The sequence below is a fragment of the Amborella trichopoda genome, chromosome 4 (genome assembly GCF_054954075.1).
Source record: "Amborella trichopoda isolate Santa Cruz 75 chromosome 4, AtrichopodaSantaCruz75HAP2 v2.0, whole genome shotgun sequence".
In the NCBI taxonomy this organism is placed as follows: domain Eukaryota; kingdom Viridiplantae; phylum Streptophyta; class Magnoliopsida; order Amborellales; family Amborellaceae; genus Amborella; species Amborella trichopoda.
In genome coordinates this window covers 3783096-3806972 of record NC_142339.1, presented here as the reverse complement: position 1 = coordinate 3806972, position 23877 = coordinate 3783096, and the positions used below count along the sequence as shown (strand labels likewise).

General features: G+C 34.5%; 1 protein-coding gene across 7 annotated transcripts; it reads left to right on the top strand.

Moving 5' to 3' along the window:
• The first annotated feature begins 5600 nt into the window (after nucleotides 1-5600).
• On the top strand, nucleotides 5601-12184 carry LOC18439328 (transferases, transferring hexosyl groups). Of its 7 annotated transcripts, XM_088864412.1 has the most exons (9): nucleotides 5601-6070; nucleotides 6934-7039; nucleotides 8060-8152; nucleotides 8261-8325; nucleotides 8409-8456; nucleotides 9301-9479; nucleotides 9561-9814; nucleotides 10985-11178; nucleotides 11897-12184. In XM_088864412.1, the coding sequence occupies exons 3-9, from the start codon at nucleotides 8125-8127 to the stop codon at nucleotides 12062-12064; spliced, it is 936 nt and encodes a 311-aa protein (XP_088720538.1). In that variant the 5' UTR covers nucleotides 5601-6070; nucleotides 6934-7039; nucleotides 8060-8124; the 3' UTR covers nucleotides 12065-12184. The 7 variants fall into 7 exon arrangements, 4 of the variants coding, with proteins under 4 accessions (XP_088720538.1, XP_011625278.1, XP_088720537.1 ...); XM_011626976.3 differs by having other exon boundaries at nucleotides 5619-6070; nucleotides 8261-8456; XR_016053828.1 differs by having other exon boundaries at nucleotides 5630-6070; nucleotides 8261-8485; nucleotides 9712-9814.
• The last annotated feature ends 11693 nt before the right edge of the window (nucleotides 12185-23877 follow it).

The following is a 23877-nucleotide window of genomic DNA, read 5'->3' as shown; positions in this document are numbered from 1 at the left end:
GCACTGAAGAGGTTTGATTATTACCAATGTTTGCCTGATGTGCAAGGAGGACGAGGAAACCATTGACCATTTATTTTTGAGATGCAAGTATGCTGCTACCATATGCGAATTGGTTGATAGTCTAACGGCCTAGTATGGACCTTAGTCACATGATGCCAATATTTTTCTACAACAACTTTGGACCCCACCCTTTGCCTTTTTGGGTCGTCACCTTTGGAGAATTACTATTGCCGCCACTTTGTGGACCTTGTGGAAAGAGAGGAACTTGCGAACTTTTGAGGGTTGCTCCAAGGATTCTTCATCCTTAATTTTCGACATTCAGCGCTTGGCTGCGGGCTTATGCCTCCTCACAGCTGTTTCTAATCTACTTATTTTCTCCTCCTTTAACGACCTTTTATTTCTTAAACATCGTCAATCATCCATTCCACATGTGTTGTAAAGCCGCTGGATGGCTGGCTGAAATTGAATTTTGATGGTAGTGTAAGAGTGGCAAGGTCTGGTTATAGCAGACTTCTTCGTGACCACAATGGTTTTGTCATTTGGTCTTATTCTAGTACTTTTCACGTCTGTGAGATCAACGAAGTTGAGCTTTGGGCAGTTAAAATGGGAGTTTCATGTCTTGCTCAGTCCCAAAGGAAGATTATCATTGAAGGTGACTCAGCTAATGCGGTCTTATGGTGCTTCCAACCGTCCCAAGTACCCTGGAGATTGAGTGTCATTATGGATGAAATCCTTCTCAGGATTGAAGACAAGGAATGCGTCTTCGTCCATGTTTACAGAAGCACTGACTCTGATGCTGATTTGTTGGCTAAACTGGCTACTATTTAATTATGGGTCGAATGTTGCTTTGAGCACTTCGTGCTTTCCCTTCCTGTTTGGTTTTAGTTTGTTGTTTCCTTTATTTTCTTTTGCCTTTGTATTGTAATTCTTTTATCATCTTAATGAATATCGTCTTTTCTCAAAAAAGAGAGAGTACGTTCTCCTACTCTGCAAAATACACCTCCATGAGCTTTGGCACACCATTTTTTTTTACCTACTCTGCAAAATACACCTCCATGAGCTTTGGCACACCATTTTTTTTTACTAGTGTACTGAACTTCTAGTGTGTTTTATGGCTTGATAACATTCTATATAATAATAGTCCCTGAATCTTGTTACATATTTGGGTATTATATTGGATGGATAGAAGGAACCATATTTATTTTTGGGTATTATATTGGATGGATGGAAGGAACTTTATTTATTTACAAAATGTTGTTCAAAAACTGTCCTTTGAGTATCATATCAATGAAACACATAATTAATGAATAGTTATTTACTGCTTTCCCAATGTCATACAAGTGATTTTCGCACATCATATCAATGAAATACATAATGAACAACCATTTACCGCTACACAAGTGAAATTACCAATACCCCAATTTATCAAACAAGTTACAACTTTTCATGCTACCAATTTTCACCTGCCTCCCAGAATCCAAAAAAGTTATCAAATGCCACCTTAGGGTTTTTGGCATCCGAGAGTTCTTTGATCGAAAACATGTATTTGCCTTAGATTTTCGATGAATTTCTTGAGGGATTTTGATTTAAAGAGGAATTGATTAGATCTGAAAAAGGTAATTTTTAATTTTATTTCATACTTTATTTCAAATTTTTGTATGTGTGTGTTCTATGCGAAATCCCCCAAATAAGAATGTTCTTATTGGATTTTGAACCAAAACTATTGAAGTTTGGTTTAAAACGATGATCCTTGATTCTCTAAGCTCTTGATCAGTTTGAAGAAAAAAAAAACATTTCGGATGAAAATCAAGCCTGAAAATTTTAAGGTATTTTTGGCATTCGAGTTCTACATTCAAAATCATTTGTTTTCCTTTGATTTTCGATCAATTTTGGATTTTTCTAAGGAGTAGGTAATTGGATCTGAAACATGTATATTTTTTCAATTTTAGTTGGTTTTTTATGTTTCAATTTTTAGTTGAATTAATGGTTTGGGCATTTGGTCATAGGCCGCCAATTGAAGATTAAATCTTAGATTTTCGTGAAAATTGGTCATTTGATTCATTATTCATTAAAAAATTATATTTTTGGTTCAATTTTTTGGATTAAATCCTAGTTTTGCGTATATCTAGCCCCAAAAATTAGGATTTTTTGGCTTGATATTTTGAAAAATATTTTGTTTGCCAATAATGTTTAGGGTTTTTGCACAGTTTCATGAGGGGAATTATTACTATAGTTAATTTGATTTTTTTTTGTTTGATCAATTTATGATGGAATATTATTAAGATTCTGTTTGTGCAAAAACAAGAGATCTTTTGATTTTATTGTGTGATTTCAAGGGAAACTTTTAGTTGTATATTCTATTTTTAAAAGTTTATATAATAAGGTTGCAACCTTAAAATGTAGAATTACTTATGCACCTCAAAAATCTATTGGAAATGTTGTTTTAATGTTGAAAAATCCTCTACTTGATCATCTCGACATCGAGATATATGAATATATATATATATATATATATAAAGTTTTTGAGTCCCATAAAGAGTGCATCTTGCAACACATTACCTAGGCCGTCCAATTTCAAGATTTTCACATGTTTATAGATCTCCGCGATTTTAACTATTTTTGGAGTTTAAATTTTTTAATTAGATATAAAAATAGATTTTAAGACAATCCTAATAATTTTTTACAACAAGATTACATGTTATGATAAAATTTGAAGGTGCGCCTTAATTGGATTGTTTAAAGTTGCAACCTTAGAGAAACCGCACCTTTTGTTTTATATTATTGGAAAATAATCATTTTGTTATGAAGAAAACTGTAATTGTTCATAAGCTTTTAAATAAAATAAATATTATATTTCAGTGAAGTATTTGGAAGAAAAAAGATAGTTATTTGTAATATTTGGATTATAAATTAAAATTATAAAGTAAATTATACCCTTCATAATTTCTATATAGGAGGTTATTTGTTATGTTTGTTTTGATGTATTTATTTTTCTGATATATAGTTACAAAAATTATAAATTTATTTATTTTTCTTGAGTTCTTTGTTAAAAAATTCTATATATTTAGGGTCTATGAAGTATGCTTAAACATGGTTTTTCTTTTTCATCAGATTTGATGAAATTTGGTTCAAATGAATCATACTGAATTTGTCTACTTATATATTTCTCCAACTTGTTTTATCTCATATGGTTATTATGTAGATCTAGCTCAATATCAGGGCTTTAGGGTTTCCTGATACGTGCTATTTTATAAAAAAAATAATTAATAAATTATTTAATTTTTTAAGGGTTTTGATGCATATGCTATTAAGAAGGATTATTGTTTGTAATTAGATTTTTTTTTTTTCATTTTTTATGGCTTGATTTTTATTTTTAGGAAAACTATCATTTTGAAACTTTTTTTTTTTTTTTTAATGTTATAATATGAAAAATTGTTGGGGAATTTTGTTTGCAAGGTTTATCGTATTTCCCCATTTTTTATAATTATCGTTTCTTCACCAAAAATCATAAAATTAGTATAATTTTTTATGTGAAAGTACTATGGCAAAATCAATATCAAAATTAATAATAATAGACACGAAACGGCATTTCAATTTTAACATATTTTTGCAAAATAATGAAAGTATATAATATACTATCGTTATTATTTTTTGAAAACTCAGAAAACAATTTTTTAGGTATTTTTAATGTTTTTTTATTATATATATTTTAAGGCTGGATCCAACCGATCCTCTAACCCGGACTGCCAATATGCCAATCTAACCAAATTTTTTAGATAAACAATTCGAGTCACCGACCTGTTTTTTAAAACACTGTAGAGCAAGGGAGAAAGTTATCAATGCTATCCATTCTCTTAAGTGAGTTATGCATTATAGTTGTATGTGCATATATGTAGAAAGATAATTGCATAAGTAGATTGACTTATAACATACATTAGATGTCCAAGTTGTAAGGAGGAGAGATAAAATTGATAGTCCAAAATGGAGATCTCATCTTACCCTAAAATTTTAATTTAAAATTACTATTATTATGATTATTATTTATTCAGATTGCTTATATGAGATCTATTTTTTGTGCACAATTCGGAACCCATCAAACCCAAATTCTTGATAAGTAGGCTTGTACCACATTAGGGGCTAGTTAACAACGCAATGAATGTAACGGTTGGAATGGGTTGAATCAGGTTCGGTCCTCTAAGTTAGACTCGGACCCATACTCAAGACCCAGTCGGGTCTGGGTCTACAAATAAAAGGTATAAAAAAAATTATTTTATATATTTTATACTACATAATTAGTATTGTTTATATGTATTTTTTTCTAATTATTCGGTTCGGGCTGGCCTTGCACTGGACTCGACCTAATAGAATCTAAGCTTGACTTAAACTCGGACCCTGTCTTGTCTAGGTCAAGTGGACCTAAACCCAAGTTGGATCCAGCCGGGTCTAGCACTATATATATATATATATATATATATAGAGGAAGACACTACGCAACGTCTATGGGCGAAAATAGACAGTTTTTTTGCCCATAGGTTCATCGCCGTCCATAAAAATCGGGCGGTATACATTTTTCGACCACCACGAACCTAATATATTTATGGCAGTACCGTCACGGACATACTAGGTCTGTGACGACAAAAAAATAACGCAGAACCGCAACAAATGGCGTGCTGTCGGTTGCGGGTCCCTTCAATAAACTGCCACGGACATAGCAAGTCCTTGGCGGCGGCGAAACGCTGTAACACTTCGCCTATACGTGTTTTTTAGATTTTTCCATGTATATATATATATATATATATATATATATATATATATATATAAACTCTCAACAATAAAAAAAAAAAATAGTTGAAGAGAAGAAAAAAACCTTATTGTCAAGAATCCCTTTTCAGCTTTTAGCTATAAAATATTATATAATAATACATTATATTAAAAAGTATGTTATATATTGTATAAAAATAATAATAAACATGAACTGATATCATGTTGCGTCATCCACCACCCTGACTATGTCTTGTGTCCATTCCTAACATTTTGCCCATTTGTAACTATATTTAAAACTCAAAACCATTTGTTTTCTATGAGTATTTTAAAGTTATAAAAACCTCCTAGTGTTGAATTATTTATCTTTTTTTGGGTAATTTGATAAATTTCCTTTTTCTTTATTCGTAAGCTGACTAGTGGTTAGACCTAAACCCGATTTAAGTCCAAGTCAATTGGATCTAGATTCGAGTTGGGTTCGGGTCTATAAATAAAAAATGTATAAAAAATTAATTTATGTTATTTTATACTATGTAATTAGTATTACTTATATATAATTTATACTAATATATTTGATTGGGCTAGATCGGGTCACGCCATGACCTCTATCGGACGGAACCCGACCCAGTAGGATCCAAGCTAGACCGGACCCAGTTGGGTCAAGGTCAGTTGACCAAGATCTGACTAGTCGAGTCCATTGTTTGTGTCCAGACTGGACCGGGTTGGGTCGACCGGGCGGGTCCACTGCTTGACCCGACAGAATTCCCATCCCTACAGCAGACCAAATAAAGGGCATTTCAGGAATTTTGTTACCTTTCTGTACTATTTTGGCATATTAGACAAAGATAAAGCCATTATTTTCCCCTGCTTTCCCTCCTATTCAAACATGACTTAATAGAATTCACTCCTGATGTTAATGATGCAGGGGCAACACAGGAAGTAATGGCTCCTCTTCCGAGCTTCAAACCTAAACCCTTGCAAAAGGATTACAATCGTCAAGTTTTATTCTGTGCCCTAATTTCTAGGGTTTTGGTTGTTGCCCTAATTTTCATTTGGAGGTCCCTGATCAGCCCTTACGATACCTCTGCTTCGATAAACTCTAATTGCCTATCGCCATCGCCAGATAATCCAAGCAATTCTTCCTCAAAAGAAAGCATGATTTTTAATGGGGCAGCGAAATCAATAGAGGAAAGCATTGTGTGGGATGGGGTTTACCTTGTGAGAATTGCAGAGTGCGGCTATGAGTATGAGCAGACCTACGCGTTTTTGCCGCTTCTTCCTCTATGCATCTCTTTATTAACAAAGACTGGTAGGAATTGCTTCTTTCTTGCTGCCCTTTTGAATTTATTGTAGGTTTTTTTTTTATGCATTTGTTTGCAAGTGAACCACAACATGGTTCTAAGTTTCAAATCTTCATTTTTGTATAAGACTGGTAGGAATTGCTTCTTTCTTGCTGCCCTTTTGAATTTATTGTAGGATTTTTTTTTTATGCATTTATTTGCAAGTGAACCACGACATGGTTCTAAGTTTCAAATCTTCATTTTTGTATTTGTGTTTGTCGAGATGGTTCTAAATTTCAAATCTTCATTTTTGTATTTTTATTTGTGGACGTGGTTCTAAATTCAGATCTTTATTTTTGTGTTATTGTTTGTTTTTGTTTCCTGCAAATATGAGGTGAATTTTCTTGGGGTTTTTTAGGTCAATCAAAATTAATTCAAAGTTTTAAATGTAATGTTGGTTTGGAGTCTGATGTGCCGAAGTGGAACCAGTAACAAAATTGGGCTTAAATCCTGCTTTTCCTTTTCTTTGCATTGTTAGATGGCCTTGATTTTGTAATTGGTTTAATCTTCAAAAGTTGGAGAAATTTTGCCAAGAAAAATTAGTATTACTAAAGAAAAATTAATACTTGAAAAATATTACTTGTACTGAAACTTAGTTGGAATTTCAATAGAGACCAAGACAAAAAGCCCACCTTTAGCCTAGATTTGGACTTTCCTTTTTTCTTTTTTCATTTTTTTGTCTGAGAGGAAGGGAAGGCCAGTTTGAAATTTTGAATGCAACCAAAATTGGGTCATTTTTTTGCGAAGATTTTCTGAAACTTGATTCTAATGTAGCTGCATTTTGGGTTTGAAGGTGGTTCTGATTTGTATTTATATTTTGATTGATTTGCAGTTTTTGCCCCCCTTGTTCCTCTGTTGGGTTACCGGGCGGTGTTAGGTTTATCAGCATATCTGCTGAATAATGCATCTTTTGTGATTGCCGCAGTGTATTTTTACAAGTACGGCTTCATTCCTCCCACCCTTTTTCTTTTGTTTAGATCATAGTCAGATTGCCTTGACCTCAGGATATTATTAATTTGGCAATGAGAAAAAGGATATTTTATATTTCATCTCATGACATTCTTTCTTAGATTCTATCACAGCAATGTTAAACAAATGGACAGTTTGTTGTTTCTCTTGGTGGGCATCATTGGTTATTATGTGTCACATGTTGGATAGGTAATTGTAATTTATTCATTACCGTAAGCTGCAAGAGTATTACTGTTTTCCTTTTTCATTTTGTTTTTAAATTTTAGTTATCTATTGCATCTTATGTTAAAGAAATTTTATGGTCCTCTGGCTTTTTGTTCCTTTATCTCAGTCACCAAAAAACATAATTATCTGAAAATACCTTTTATTACAATAAAAGAAAAATAAAGCCTAGCAACAATTTGGATAACCGAAGTGGTATTTCCCGAAAATGTTAAAAATTTAGAAATTCTGCAATATAGGGTATTATAGACAACATTTGGACATCACATAGAAATAATTGATGAAACAACTACTAGGATATGGGTAGAAGGGGCTCTTTGTTAATTGGTTAGGGCAGTCAAATCCCAACATTAAGATGGCGTTATCAACCAAGAGATAAGAATGATATGGATATAACTTTGGATTGAGGAATGTTTATGATTCTATGTAGGTAGCTTATTGAGATACCTTGTTTAGGAAACAGCAGGCCAGCCAAGGGCCGATCATCTTTTTTATATGGTATCAATTTCTAATAGTGATACTGGAATGATATGGGATAGTTATGTCAGGTTCAATGATCGTATTCGTTTTAGCCTTTTGAATTTCTGTTTCTATTCCCTGTTAATTTTTGTTGTGTGTGATATTTTGCTATTGTAGTCCTTATGCTAGTTTTTTCTTTGGTAATGTTAAGTAAGTATGAACCATTGCCGATCAAGTCGTGCTTATAAACTTTCTATTTATGCCAAAATTAAAGACAGTAAACAGGTGTTCCTTACATTTACTTTCAGATTGTCGGTTCTCATTTTAATGGACTCTGAAGCTGCAATGCGTGCATCCACCTTATTCTGTTTCAATGCGGCTTCGATTTTCTATTCATCAATGTAAACTCCTAATTTCTTCCATTTCCATTGTCAAAGAGACGAGAAACGGAAACTCTATACTGTGTGAAATAACTAAGATTGGATGTTGTCTTTCCCATGTTTTGGCAGATATTCTGAGAGTCTGTATGCGCTTCTTTCTCTTGGAGGATTGTACCACCTTATCTCAGGAGCTGGTTGGAAAGCTGTCTTTCTCCTAGCGTTGTCTGGTTCTGCGAGATCAAATGGGTTGCTTAATGCTGGCTATCTTTGTTTTCAGGCAATGCATCGAGCTTATGATGCTATTTTCCACAAAAAGCATGCTGGCGTAAGATTCCTATTCATATTTCTTTACTGGTATGTCAGAAATCTGTTACCTAATTTATGTTTGCTTCAATCTGATCAAGGATTCGTTAAAAAAAGAACATTGATAGGATTAATTTGGAACATATGGTTGCTCTATATTGTCTTAAGAATATCAAGCTATGAGCGAATAATGGCAACTATACTTTTAATTTTGGAACTCAAGTGCAGTTAAAAGGGGTTGTATGGGGATTACAGAATAAATTATTTTTTGTGTTTAAAATTCTTTGCACAAGACTTTCATCTCTCTCTCTCTCTCTCTCTGTCTCTCTCTGCGTGCACGCGTGCGCACGTGTCCATGCGTGTGATCTGGTAAGTTGGGACAGTACTTTAATTCTGGAATGAAGAGCTCCATATTGGAAGACCTTGGCGCTCTAGGATTCCCTTTGTTACCATGCAACGCTGGCGTTTTTTATGGCCAAGTGATATCAATTCCTATCAGTGATAAAGAAAAGAATTTCTATTGACTGATTTTGGTATCATGGAAATTGAAATTCTGAATTTTACAAATCTGACCTTTTGAATTAGCAGATTGGTATGCACCGATAGAAAGTGAACAGAAAAAAATCCTAGTAGATTGTATTGGAGCTCTTGCTTACTAATTTAGGGTTTCATTTTGGAAAACTGCATATTATTTTTTATTTGCATCTTTACAGCAGCTCAAATTGGAAGCAACTTTTCTGTTACTTCTCCTCTTCTCTTTTCTTTTCTGTTTTTGTGCGTGTATAATCTATTTTATGACTCTGTTTGTGGCATCTACCAGAGAGGCATCACCAGCTGGAGGGTGACTAATTTTATTTGTTCTGCAGTTGGCAGCAAAGGCTGTTTTTGCTGGAATCTTACAGTCACTGTGCATTTTTACACCATTCATTGCTTTTCAAGCCTATGGATACTTCAATATATGCAAGAGAACGTTATCAGTTGACATAATGCCTTGGTGCCATGCCAGAATACCGTATTTATATGGCTTCCTTCAAAGCCATTATTGGTAAGCTTTTTCCAAGTGTTTTTAAGGACGGTCTCTATCAATCAATCTCTCCTTTGAATATCTGAGACTATCATATCACAGGGGTGTTGGTTTTTTGAGATATTTCCAAATTAAGCAGCTGCCCAACTTTCTCCTTGCGACTCCAGTACTATCACTGGCTGTGTGCTCCATTGTTCGATATGCTCATCTAAGGCCTAAAGTCTTCTTCTCTTTGGGGTTTCTATCTTCTCAGCAAGAGAAAGATTCCGCTGATGTTTTCTACTCATGGAGCGCAAAAGAGAGGCCAACAGAAGTTCAGATTATGAAGACTACTGGTCCCCATAACAAATCGACTGGTATGTTGCAATCTAAGCTACCACTGCAGGATTCAACATGGAAATCATACCCTAACCCAACAGAAAATGATATGGAATACTACGCAATTTATGATATAGTACTAAAGTGTCATCCACTGTCCTTCCTGTTTATGGACTGTTTATGTTAATTATAATTGGGTGAATGTCTTGGCCCTACTATTGCTTCCACTCTCTGTCTTCAAGAACAAAAAGAGGTGAATGCCTTTTGGAGTATTCTATAACTTTGGTAGGTACTTCCCTTTCATTAATGATATTCTTATGGTTCTAGCCAATGCCTCTCCCTTGGGTCAGGTCCTGCTCAGTAAGGGGACTAAACTACGAGTGAAAAACATTATTTCAAAATTTTTTATATCTTCCTGTAAGTGATTGACCTGGGCTTCAAAAGTTGCACCTGGGTTTCATTCAAAGGCTATATTGAAGAGGCGGCAGGGGGTTGTTTGAGCCCTTTTTATCCCCTATGTATTCTATACCAACTCCGAATTGTAAGAACTAGTAGATATAGGATTTGATTTGTATTTCTTCTGGAAGTTGGAAACACATTTCTTAGCAGTTATTTGTATACTAATTATTACACTATACTGTTGAAAACTAAAATTATTACAAGTGTAACATTTGTCATTGTAAATTTCTAGTCTATATGCTCTTGTTATAATATGCTATTATTTTATTAGTTCTTGTCAATTCTATTAACTAAATTAGTTTAGAAAAGGATAATATGCTTTTATTTGCGCATGGATTTTTAGAAGTGCGGTGACATCACATTTATTTCCCAAAAATCTCCTTATTTTTCTGTATCTTTTATTAATTGCAAAGGTGACAACCAAAAGTTTGAAAGTTCAACAAGTCGACCCAGCACAAAAAAAAACAGGAAAACAAGAAAAGAAACTCGGCAAGTTAACTCACTTTTAGTTGGGAGTTGCTTGGTTTGGCAGAGGGAATGGGAACTTGGAGTTGACTTCTTCAACTCTGTGTGTGTTCAGAATAGTGGTTATGTTTAGTTTGTTGATAGAATTTTTATGGTCTTATGTATACAGTTGACAGATTCATTGTTCTTGTTACATCTATTCATTGTGTTCAGTGATTTTCTTTGTAGTATAATTTTGATAATTTTGGTTCCTTATATAATTCTTGTTGGATTCCTCTTGGCAGGGGGGGACCAATTACTTCGACGGAGGAAAAAAAACAAAGATGTGGCTATAGAATCCATTCCTGGTCTTGTATCATCAGACCAAGATTCTCAGAACTATTCAATTGAAGGCGGATACTCATCCATTCTACTCGTTCCATTCATCCTGCATCTGGGTTTCATGGTGGTTGTGGCATTTTTTGTAATGCATGTGCAGGTAGCAACTTCTATTAAGTCGTTCTTTTTGCTCCATAGACTTTGGTGTTTATATTTCTGGTGAACTTTGGTATTCCATATTTCATGGCTGAGTAATTGAAAAGAGATTAGACCTTCTCTCTTTGAAACAACTAAATTCATTTTAAAAGTTTGATATAGGGAACCTTTAAAAATGCCACTGGTATTGTGGAATAAACCAGTTTTTCACTGTCCATTGAACTTTGTGGAATAACTCATTTTCTTAAAAAGTGAAATAACCACTCTAAATTTGTAGATGTTATGGTGATTTATTCTTTAGAATTTTGAAACCATGATGAGTCTTTCTTGTATGTGCAAACTATTTCCTTGCTTCATTGTAGCATGTGTGTGTGCTCATCTGCCAGCAATTGTAGATGCCTGTTACTGTACATTGTAGAGAGAGAGAGAGAGAGAGAGAGAGAGAGAGAGAGAGAGAGAGAGAGAGAGAGCCTGCTACCTGTGCCTCTCATTGTAATGTTAAAGAGAGAGCTACTGCTTCAAGGGTTCTGTGTATATTTGTTGGTTAGTTCTGTCTTGTAATAAATTTGAGATGCTTCTGTCTTTGTCCATGAAACCAGTGCCATTATGTGGTACTTTTGTTTTTCTATTAACATTTTGTTCATTCTGTTAATAAGTGGTTTTCCCATTTCGTGGCTGCTTCTCACATATCTCCCTCCCCCCCCCCCCCCCCAACCCCACAGGTATCAACTCGGTTTCTTTCGGCGAATCCTCCAATATACTGGTTTGCCGCTTATCTAATGTGCACTCGTAGAAATGGTTTCAGGTGGGGCTACCTGATATGGGCTTATTGCGTTGCCTATATACTCCTTGGCAGTTTGCTCTTCTCTAATTTCTATCCTTTCACTTAGAAGGCCCGTGACTCTTGTAATTATGGATGCTTGAGTTTTTCTTCCTTTTGGTTTCTCTTTTCCCTTCTCCACACAATATGGTGTTTTTTTTTGTTAATTAAAAGTTTTGATCTTAGTCTACCTTGCCTGCTGCCTTAATGACATCACTCGTGATGATTTCAATAAGTGACCCAATTTTGGTGCGTCTTAGAAACCATTATTGATTTGACATTTTTTTTTTTTTGGAAAAATTACAAGAAACCTTAGGACTACATTTTCTATGCAACTTATTCCTGACTTAACTTTTTTTCCTACTTTTTCTCAAAAACAAACTTTTTATGCAAATACATCCTCCAAGGAAAAAAGTTCATTTTGTAAACGAAAATGCCTTTCCCGTACACAAAAATCAATTTGGTCAGATTTCACGTTAATTTTCGGAGCACATTGCCAAAGCGAACATTGCAGTGCTGGAGCGCTTGATCCACTGCAGTAACGCACATACACAACGTCCAAACGTTGTGACTCTAGAGTGTTCCACTGTCGGAGCGCACTTACACAGTGCCGGAGCGCATCATCTACCGTCAGATCGCATTTACACAGTGGCAGAGCTTTGGGACTCCATAGTGTTCCACGGCTGGATCGCACTTACATAGTGTCAGAGTGTTGTAATTCCAGAGTGCTCCATTGCCGGACTACACTTACACAGTGTCGGAGCACTGTGACTCCAGAGTGTTCGACTGTCGGAACACAATTACACAGTGTCGGAGCTTTTGATCCACTGCTTGAGCGTTGTGACTCCAGAGTGTCCTATTGTCGAAATACACTTATACAGTGTCGGAGCGCATCATCCACTGCTGGATTGCACTTACACAGTGCTAGAGCCATGGGACTCCAGAGTGTTCCACTATCGGACGTCACTTACACAGTGACGGAGCGTTGTGATTCCAAAGTGCTCCACTGTTGGATCGCACTTACACATTACCGGAGCATTGTGAATCTAGAGTGTTCCACTGTCGGAGCGTATTTACGCAGTGCTGTAGTACTTGATCCACTGTCGGAGTGCACATACACAGTGTCAGAACGCTGTGATTCCAGAGTATTCCATTGCCCGAGTATATCTACACAGTGTCGGAGCGCTTGATTCATTGTCGGAGCTATCAAAATTTTTTTTTTTTTTTTTGTGTGGTGTTGCATGTTAGCTAATAATAAGAAGAAATGGAGTTACGTGTTGCTGACATTGTTTTTAAGTAGCTTAGGCTGGAATAAGAAATTGATAGTTGTTTCATAGAGAGCGATCGGGCCTTGGATTCAAGGAGATAGTAGAAGAGAGAGAGGGGGAGAGCTCGGGCCGGGAGAGAGCGCAAGAAAGAGGGATAGAGCTTGAGCTGTGAGTGCGTTTGTGGACTGTGGGTCTTCTTACGGTAAAAAATTAGGTCTCGTGGGAAAGAGGAAAGAGGAAAGAGAGGCATAGGTAAAGGGTAAAGTATAGGAGGAGAGAAGGTGTGCATGAAGAGTAATGTAAAGGTAGTTTTATCTTTTATTTTACTTTATTTTTGGGGTGGTTGGGGTGTTTATTAGAAAATATTGTTTTGGAAAAAAAGTGAGCAAAATATTAGTTGGGGGTAAGTTGTTTGATGGTCGTTTCCTGTACACTCACACCATTCAATCATCACCGCGTCCAAGGTCTCTTTAGGATGTGGGTCCCTTAGCATCTTATCCTGCTGAATAGACCATAAACAGACTTAACAAAAAAAAAAAAAAAAAAAGCTAACTCTTTAATCTATCTGAAAATATAGATAGGGGCGAGCCTGTTTTCCTCATTGAATTACCAAAAAAAGAATAGATCACATAAAACAGAATAAAAGGTGCTTTACTCTTGATTCATTTATAAGACTATGTAAAAGCCATTTCTCAGTTGTTATTCAAGCTAAATCTCGTATTCATAATATGTATATAATGAGGCCAGGTAGTTTGATACAAGGCAGATACCATCATCATTGACTTTTAGATTTACAGTCGGGTGTGTTGATGATGTGTCATTATTTGGGCATAGTTTAAAAATAAAATTTCTCGACTTTATATAAAAAATAAATGGTCTTATCATATACAATCTCTAACTTAAATGTATGCCTAAATTGTAATGCTTTTACTCTTACCCCATCCGTAACAGCTTGGCTGCCAGACGCGAAAGCAGCAAAGAAATGGCAAAGTTGAATGCACTGTTATTGATATTGTGCAATCAGCTATCATGGCACTTTTCAATTATTGGGAAATCTTAGATCAAGAATGAAGACATCTGAATAAGTTAAATTTGTTTTTTGGGTAATTCAGTGAAGAAGACAGGCCGATCAACCAAACGAAATGGGCAACTTTTTTTTAAATATGTTCCATACTTTTAATCTATTATTCATTTTTTTATATATATTTATAAAATATAGTTAAATCGGTTTAACTGGCTATCATATTAGTTTTGATTGGATTAGAGCCTTCATTGGTTCGATGGCACAAGGGATTTTGATAACCTGCAATAACTTGAAAAGAGCAAAATTGTTACTACACCTCCCTTTGCAATAATAAATTTTTAAGGATTTTCAGCAAGTATTTTAATTGAAAATGATCTTCACGTATTGTTTCTAAATTTTGTTTAAATATTCTTATAAATTTTGTTTAAGTACTATTGTCATCGGTGTGCTTGGTTTGGTACGACACTAATATTCCATGTAAAGAAAGGTGATATCCTCTATTGACTCGTGTAAGCCATCATCCGTTGGATTCCCATTGTCTATTGAAAGGGTGGATGGTGATGGATAAAGAAGGGGATCATTTTTTTTATGGTGTTGAGGTTGTGGTGGTAGCACTACTTTAGCCTTAGCTATGCGTCTTGGTTTCTATTCTCATTGAAAAGGAAAAAAAAGAATGGGATCATCATCGTGCTCATGTTTACTTATAATTGGTTTCCTTATGTTTCCATCACCGTCTGTTTTTATGATGGACGAGGGGATGACCCACTCAAATCGTTCTTCTATGGTCCTTTGGATTATAGTACGATTGGGAAATTCGTTAATTATTATGAACAGTTGGGTACAATGTTTTATGCATTGGACTCATTAATTTTTTACTGGTCTTCTTTTTAATATTATCTAAAGCCACTCATTAGCCCAGATTTGGCAGGGCACTTCCCTCTTCTCTTAAGAATAATAATAAATTGTATTATTTTTGCCCTTTAGTTAAAAATATTTTTTTTGTTTATATATTAGAAAATGTTCATGTAAGGTTTCAACCTAAACTGTAGAATTAAAATTTCGTCGGAAAAGGTGGTTTTGATGTTGGAAAACTCTCTGATTTATCATTTTGACATCAAGATGTATGGGTATGAGGGCAAAAAAAAAAAAAAGATCTTGAGTCCCAAAATAGTGAATCTTATAACACTGTCAGGACCGTCTATTTTGAAGATTTTCATGTGTTTATAGATCTATTTGATTTGAACTATTTTTGAAGTTTACAATTTTAATCACATATGAAAATAGATTCTCAACCCATCCTCAAAATTTTTGACACCAAAATTTCATTTTATCATAAAATTTAGATGCACACATTACATTGTTTAAGGTCGCAACATTATGCAAACCACACCCTTATATATTCTATGAAATCATTTTATTCTTTATTTATTGCTTATGGTATCACATGTTCATTACGATCGGGCCGCGATAACCAACTGGCGTCTCTATTGATTATGTGAATGATCCACTAAAATATTGCAAATCAGCAATCAATTTTCTTTGCCATGATTTTGAGAGAGAGAAGGAATTGTAGTGGGTTATTTTCAAGTTTTATGGTTGGGAGAATTTTAGCTTAGAGAATTAATTTATAAGATAGGATATATATTAAAATAGGTTTTTAAAGTAGATTTGCTAGTCTTTAACTTTTTGTGTCTTGCCTATTTCTAGGAATGTGACCATTTTTTATTTTACGTTCGTATCTTAAAGAAACTTAACTTACCCTACATTATTCTAGGATACATATTAAAATCTATTTTTAAAGTAGATTTGCTAGCGCTTAACTTTTTGTGTCTTGCCTACATTATTTCTAGGAATATGGCCATTTTTCATTTTAACTGGGTACCTTAGAGAAACTTACCCTACATTATTCTAGGAATAGGGCTTTATTTATTTCTAGAAATGTGATCATTTTTTATTTTAGCTTGTTACCTTAGAGAAACTTACTCTACATTATTTTAGGAAAAGGGTTAATTTTTTTTTTGACATGTGTGCATCTTGATAGTCATTAACCTTGGCACATAGATAATTACTTCATAGAAAGATTAGTAATTGGATATTTTGCATTATATTATATAAGGAATGGGATTATGCAACACTGACCACCAAGTATTGATCACAATGCTATGTCATACATTACCCTAAAGAATATGAGGGAAATGTTCTATAGAAATTTTGCATTATATAAGGAATGGACGCTAAAGAATATGAGGGAAAGGTTATATTGAAATTTTGCATTATATAAGGAATGGGATTATGCATATTGATCACAATGCTATCTCATGCATTAGGGTCAAGAAGATGACGAAAAGCTTATATAAGGAATGGGATTATTCATACCACCAAGTGTTGATCACAATCATGCGTTAGACTCAAGAATACGAGGGAATATGCTTAGCGAGGGATCACAATGCTGTCATGCACTATACTCAATAATATGAGGAAAAGTGGTCATTTTTTATTATTGATCACCAATATTATATTATACATTAGGCCCCAGAACCAGAGGGTAGTGCAATACGAGGGATCACAATGCTATGTTATGCATTAGGCTCAAAATCAGAGGGCAGTGATCACAATGTTATGTCATGCATTAGGCTCACAATGTTACGTCATGCATTAGGGATGAAAAGCTGAATAATTAGGCATTTTGCATTATATAGGGAATGAGATTCGTCAGCACATATGGGATTCTGGAGCCCAAACCAGAGGGAGGGAAAGGTCCATTATTGGGCATTTTGCATTACATAGGGAATGTGATTCTGCAGCAACCACTAAGTGTTGATCAGCAATAGGATTATGGAACCCAGACCAGAGAGAGGGAAAGGTCAATAATTGGGCATTTTGCATTATGTAGGGAATGTGATTCTGCAGCAACCACAAAGTGTTGATCACAAATACTATGTAATGCATTAGAGCCACTATGTAATGCATTAGGCCCAGGGTATATAGTAATGCATTAGACCCACTGTGTAATGCATTAGGCCCAGGGTAGTGCAGTGCCAGTGTATAGATTTTGGCATGTTTTTCCATCTTAGATGAATTTTGTACCGAGTGTATAGATTTTGGCATGTTTTTCCATAGATGAATTTTGTACTATTGATTCATCTTTGAATTCTATTAAGTAAAATTGTTTCATGCGGGCTAGATCACATTTCTACACTGTACAGTCTAGAGGTATAAAGCATCCATCTTAAAGATGAATGCAAATAGATGGTCCATCTTAAAACAAGTGTAACTAATGGTCTAAATATTTTTTTAATATAATTATTATTTCAAATTTTCAATTTTCAATTTTTTTTTAATATTCATTATCTCCATGTTATAGATTATATATTGTCTAAAAATTAGGATCAAATTATATTTAAAAACTATAGTTATTTCCAAGCCCGTATTTCTACAATATGCAGATTGGCCGCATAGAAACCATGTCCTTCTAATAAATGAATACACACGGTCAATTGTCCAAAAAACGTTTGGGCCAAAATCTAGGCCTGGGCAAGCCTGGTCTTTGTGTCTAGGACCTGGCCAACGATGCTTTTTATTTTATTTATGAATTTAAATAATTATATCTACTCCTCAAGCTAGATCCTATTTATAGGGCACACTAAAGCTAGGGCTCATCGCCAGACTTGAGCTAGCCCTTTGGGGTGGGGCTTAGGGCCTAGACAAGCATGGGCACTGGATGAGCTTGGGCCAAGGCTCTAGGGCTCTTGGCCAGACTTGAGCTAGCCTTTCCCTTGGCTCGGTGAGGCCCATTGGTAGGGATGTCATGGGCCTGGCCAACCCTCAAGTATCAAGGGTCTTGCTCATGCCAGCTGGCTAATCACTTACAAAATCTTTACTTGGGTTCACATATCCCAATTTTCATTAGAGGGTCATGTTTTGATTTTAATTTCACTCACGTACCACATTTTAGATGTTTTAATTTTCATTTTACTTGGGTACTTTTTTAAAAAGTATCTTCAAAATTGCCCTTGTTCTAAAATAGGAACCTTGAACCAGTAAGGACATTGATGATTTGACTCACCATGAACAGGAAGGGCACTCCCTTGATTGGAGCCTGCCAAAATGCCTTTCTTGTTATGGGCTTTCAACCTCTAAAAGGCAAATTTGGATTTTTTTAAAAATAGTTTTGAAGAGGTATCTAAGTGAAATAAAAATAAAAAACTGAATATTGATTAAAATATGATACATTAATAGTTTTGTAAGAGGTTTTCCAAATCGTTACCTATCACCCATATATGTTTACCACCTAAAATGTTCCCTTACAAAAGGGTACCTTTTGATTTGAGCTAAGCTTTGTCAAATCTATTTATGGCTAAGTACTTAGTATTTAAAGAAAGAGATTGTATATAAGACTATTTACCTTTGGTCTAAGGAGGTCACAATTACTCGAAATAATTTATTTTGAACTTTGAGCTTCATCAATGAAGTAAATGCGGACACCTAAAATTCACATCCGATGGTCATGTTTAATTATGATCACCAAGTGAACGGTCTTTTAGAAAATCTAAGGTTTGTTGGTTCTCCAATTGTTGGATTGTCCTTGGCCCCAAAAAAATCTTAAAAATGATAGTTCGGCATTCTGAGTGCCTGAGTCAACTTCTAAAAAGGTTTTAGAAATGAAGCTATAATGGTCATATATATTTTTTTTTTTCTAGAGGTATTTTTTAATTCAAAATTACCATATATTCTCACATACGGTGTGGCTAAAAAAAAGAAGTAAATAGGTCAATGGTGTGAAAACAAATTTTTTTGGAGGGCTCATATACAGTTTAAACTGGGGGTTTACTTAATGGGTATGGTTTCTATAAGGTTGTAATATTAAACAATCTAATTAAGACGCACCTCCAAATTTCATCATAGCATGTAATTTTGCAGTAAAAAATTCTTAAGATTATCTTAAAATCCATTTTCATATCTAATTAGAAATTTTAAGCTTGAAAAATGGTTAAAATCAAGTAGATCTATAAACATATGAAAATCTTGAAAAAGGACGGTCTAGATAATGTGTTACAAGATGCACTATTTATGGGACTAAAAAACGTTTTGTTTTCATATGCATACATCTTAATATCGAGATGATCAATTAGAGGGTTTTTCAACATTAAAACAACATTTCCGGTAGATTTTTTAGGTGCATCTATAATTGCAACCTTATATAAACTTTTTCCTTATTAATATTTTTGATTGGGTGTGGTTTTTGTAAGGTTGCAACTTTAAACAATCCAATTAATACGGACTTCTAAATTTTATCATATATGTAATTTTGATATAAACAATTTGGCTTGAGAATCTATTTTCATCTTTAATTATAAAATTTTAAACTCTAAAAATGGTTCAAATCAAATAGATCTATAAACATATAAATTTTTTTGAGCAAATTACATATATATCCGTTATACTTTACGTTATTATGGTTGCACCTAATAGTTTCTGTTATTACTCATCTGTTCGTTTTTTATCTTTCATAACGCATTTTTTATAAAAAAAAAGACACTTTTGCCCTTTTTCGGATGTTCAACATCCGAATTTATGAAAATTTCGGATGTTCAACATCCGAAAACAACCACAGCTAGAACAATCACTTATCGAATTTTGGATGTTGAACATCCGAATTTTGCGTGCCAAGACTTCCCACGCACGGGCAGAAACTTATATATTTTTATCTTTATAAAGTTGGAAAAAACCGATCATTGAAGGAACATACCCTTTTTACTGTTTCTTAATACAGTAACCCACGAAGTTGAAGAGATTGACTCACTATTTGGACGTGATTGGTACCGTTCTTAGTCTTTCTTTATACGGTTGATTAATTAAAGTTTATTTATCGGTTATTATTTAGAATATTTAATTTTGTTAATAACATTTGTTGAGTATTTGAGATTAATAAATGGAATTTGTTTAATATTGATGAAGTTGTTTTTTATATAATTATTTGTTGTTTGTATAATGTTGATACATTGTATTATTTCTTTTGGCGAAATAATTGTTAAACTTGTTTGTTTGTAATAAAATTTGTTGTTTATTTTGTGTTTATGTGAGTATTACTCACAATTTTAGTAGTACACTATTTCAATCTATTATGTAATACTCAGATTTTATGAACCCTAAAGTAGTTAGAAATATCCCAATTTTTTGTAATTTTTTTGTAACACTAATTTTGTTATTCATTTAATACATGAGTATTGACGATCGCTACTGACAATTTTAGTAGTACACTATTTCAATCTATTATGCAATACTCAGATTTTATGAACCCTAAAGTAGTTAGAAATATACCAATTTTTGGAAATTTTTTTGTATTGATTTTTTATAATACTAACTTTGCTATTCATTTAATACAGTAGTATTGACGATGGCTACTGAGGGAGTGCAACTGGTATTCCGATATGGGGGGTCATTTGAGACGAATGCAGATGACGGACATTTTATTTATAAAAGAGGAAAATTGAAGGTCACCAAGTATAATGGGAATAGTTCAGTGGAGGAACTAAAAAGTTATTTTACAAATTTAACCAAGTGTGATCCCAACAAATTAGCTATTATGTACCACAACACAAATCTATCTATTGGGCTTGATTTGGTTGATGTTAGTGATGATATAGATGTATCTTTTATGTTGGGAGGGGAATCTTCGAGAATTATAGTATATATTGCCGAGCATGACAATAATTTGTTGCTGAGGATCCATCTTCAACGAATAAGTGTATCTATAATTTATTTTTTCATCTGTAAATTACTTTATTTTAATCTTATATGTGTAGAAATTATTGCTTCATCTTACACTCTATCTTTTCTCAATAGTCGGCGTAACAATTTATGTGAGCAGGATCAAAACATTGGAGTGGTGCCCAACCCTGAGCTCGTACCAGAGTGTGATATGGAGGACATTGAACCACTAGAGAGTCTATGTAGAGGAGTTGGTAACAAGGTTCAATTGAATATTGGGCAATTTTTTGAAAATGTTAATGAATGCCGGCATCATCTAGTTGATTTTGCAATCGACAACAATTTTGTTTTGAAGTTTGACAAAAGTGAATTAGGACTGGTGAGGGCAAGTTGCAAGGCAAATTGATGCACATGGCAAGTGCGGTGCTTACGAGTTGGCAGCACCGCATAATTTAAAATGAAGTCTATGGTTAAGGAGCACACATGTAGTGGTCCAATGGGGAGGGTCCATCAGCCACTAGCTCGTAGTGATTGGGTGGCAAAAATTATTAAAGACTGCCTTCTTGACCAACAAAAAATTAAAGCAAAAGACATTGTAAATGATGTTCAACGTGATCACGGGGGCCGACTTTCCTACATGTAAGCTTGGAGGGAAAATAGGTTGTTAGAGAGCTGATAGATGGATTACATAAACAACAATACTATGGCCTCCCCTTGTATATTGAGAAGATCAGAAGAACCAACCCGGGAACCTGAAGTCCACATCCACACAGATGAAGGCAGGTTCAAACAACTATTTATTACCTATCGTCCATGCATTATGAGGTTTGTCAATGGATGCAGACCACTAATTGGTATTGATGGAACGTTCCTAAAATGAAAGTATCAAGGTATTTTATTGTGCATCATCGTGATAGATGCAAATAATGGGAGGAGAAGAAGAATTACCCGAGTTGGTATTGGTTCTTAAGTATATTGAGCTCTTAAATGGGTACTTTAATCTGCCTGCCTTAACCATTGTATCAGATCGACAGATAATCTTTGCTAGAAGCAATAGAAAAATGCTTTCCAACATGTTTTTCTTCATTTTGCATGCGACATATGGTAGAGAACTTCAAGGGCTTTATGAAGAGGTCAGCAAATACTGAAGTATTGCTGATGCTGTTTTGGAAGGCTGCTCGTAAAGCGACCATTAGTGGGTTTGATAAAATAATGTTTGATATATAGTGTGTCGACCCAGAAGCATATGGTTGGATTAAGACTATTCCACCCAAATTTTGGGCAAATGCCTATATTTCAAGGTCTAGATATAATCATCTTACCTCAAATATGGCCGAGTCTTTCAATGCTTAGATTTTATCGGCTCGAGAGAAGCCGATCATTACAATGTGTGAAGAAATAAGGATACCGGTGATGACCAGGTTTGAAGAAATGAGGGAATTAGGTAATACTTGGAGCGGCATGCTAGTACCGAAGGCCCAAGAAGTACTTGACACGTGAAAGATGAAGGCTCGATTTTTGCATAAAGTTCTATCCGCCATGGATACGCTTTTTGAGATCCACTATCTTGGAAAAAATTACGATGTCAATTTAATGCGGTGGACATGTAGTTGTAGAAAATGACAACTTAGTGGCATTCCGTGTGCCCATGCTATTGCAGCCATTAACCATATGTATATGGATCCCACTATGTACTTTCTTAAGTATTTTATAGTGGAATACTTTAGAAGGGCATTTTCCCTTTGCACCTGTCCCGTATGATATTGAGTTGACAGGTATTTACAACTGGACAGTGTTGCCACCAAGGACTACACGCCTTCCCGATAGGCAAAAAAAACAAAGAAAAATACCCAAAACGGAACATCCGATCACCAGGCCTTTGAAGTGCAAACGATCCGACGCAGAGGGTCATAATAGGAGGACATGCAGAGAACCGATAGAGTGAACTTGATGTTAATATTGTATTCTTCTATGGAATTATGATTTTCATGAATTAATGAATTGAGTGAATATTATGTTTTTGTTGTCAAAATTGTGTCAGTGCAATCAAAATTCTTTGTTGTCATAAATCTTCTAATGGATGAGTTTGTCAATCTTTGTGTCGAGATAGATGATTTCAATATTAGAAGTCTTTGTGATAGCCTTAAAATAAGAAAATGAAAATTCATATCCATATATCCAGAAATGAGTTATTCTCATGTCCATGCATCCAGAAATGATGTCCATTTTTTTATCACGTCAATGCATATTGATGTCCATGATCAATGTGATGTCTAAAGAATTTCGATGTTTCACATCCGAAATTGACATTTTTTCGGATATTCAACATCCGAAAATGGTATTGTCAAAATCTAGGAAGCTCTTGGATTTTCACAATGAGTTTTCGGATGTTCAACATCCAAAAAAGTAATATTTTTGGATGTTGAACATCCGAAAATATCATATTTATGTTGAACATCCGAAAATATTATATTTTCAGATGTTAAACATCCGAAAACTCACTGTGAAAATCCTGGATATTCACTGTGAGTTTTCAGATGTTTAACATCCGAAAAAGTAATATTTTTGGATGCTGAACATCCGAAAACTCACTGTGATCCAAGAGCTTCCTGGATATTCACAGTGAGTTTTCAGATGTTTAACATTCGATATTTTCGGATGTTCAACATCCAAAAATATTACTTTTCGGATGTTGAACATCCGAAACCTCATTGTGAAAATCCAGGAGCTTCCTGGATTTTGACAGTACCATTTTCGGATGTTGAGCATCCGAAAATATGTCAATTTCAGATTTTGAACATCCGAAAATATGTCAATTTTGGATGTTGACCATTCGAAATTATTTAGACATCACTTTGATCATGGACATCAAGATGCATT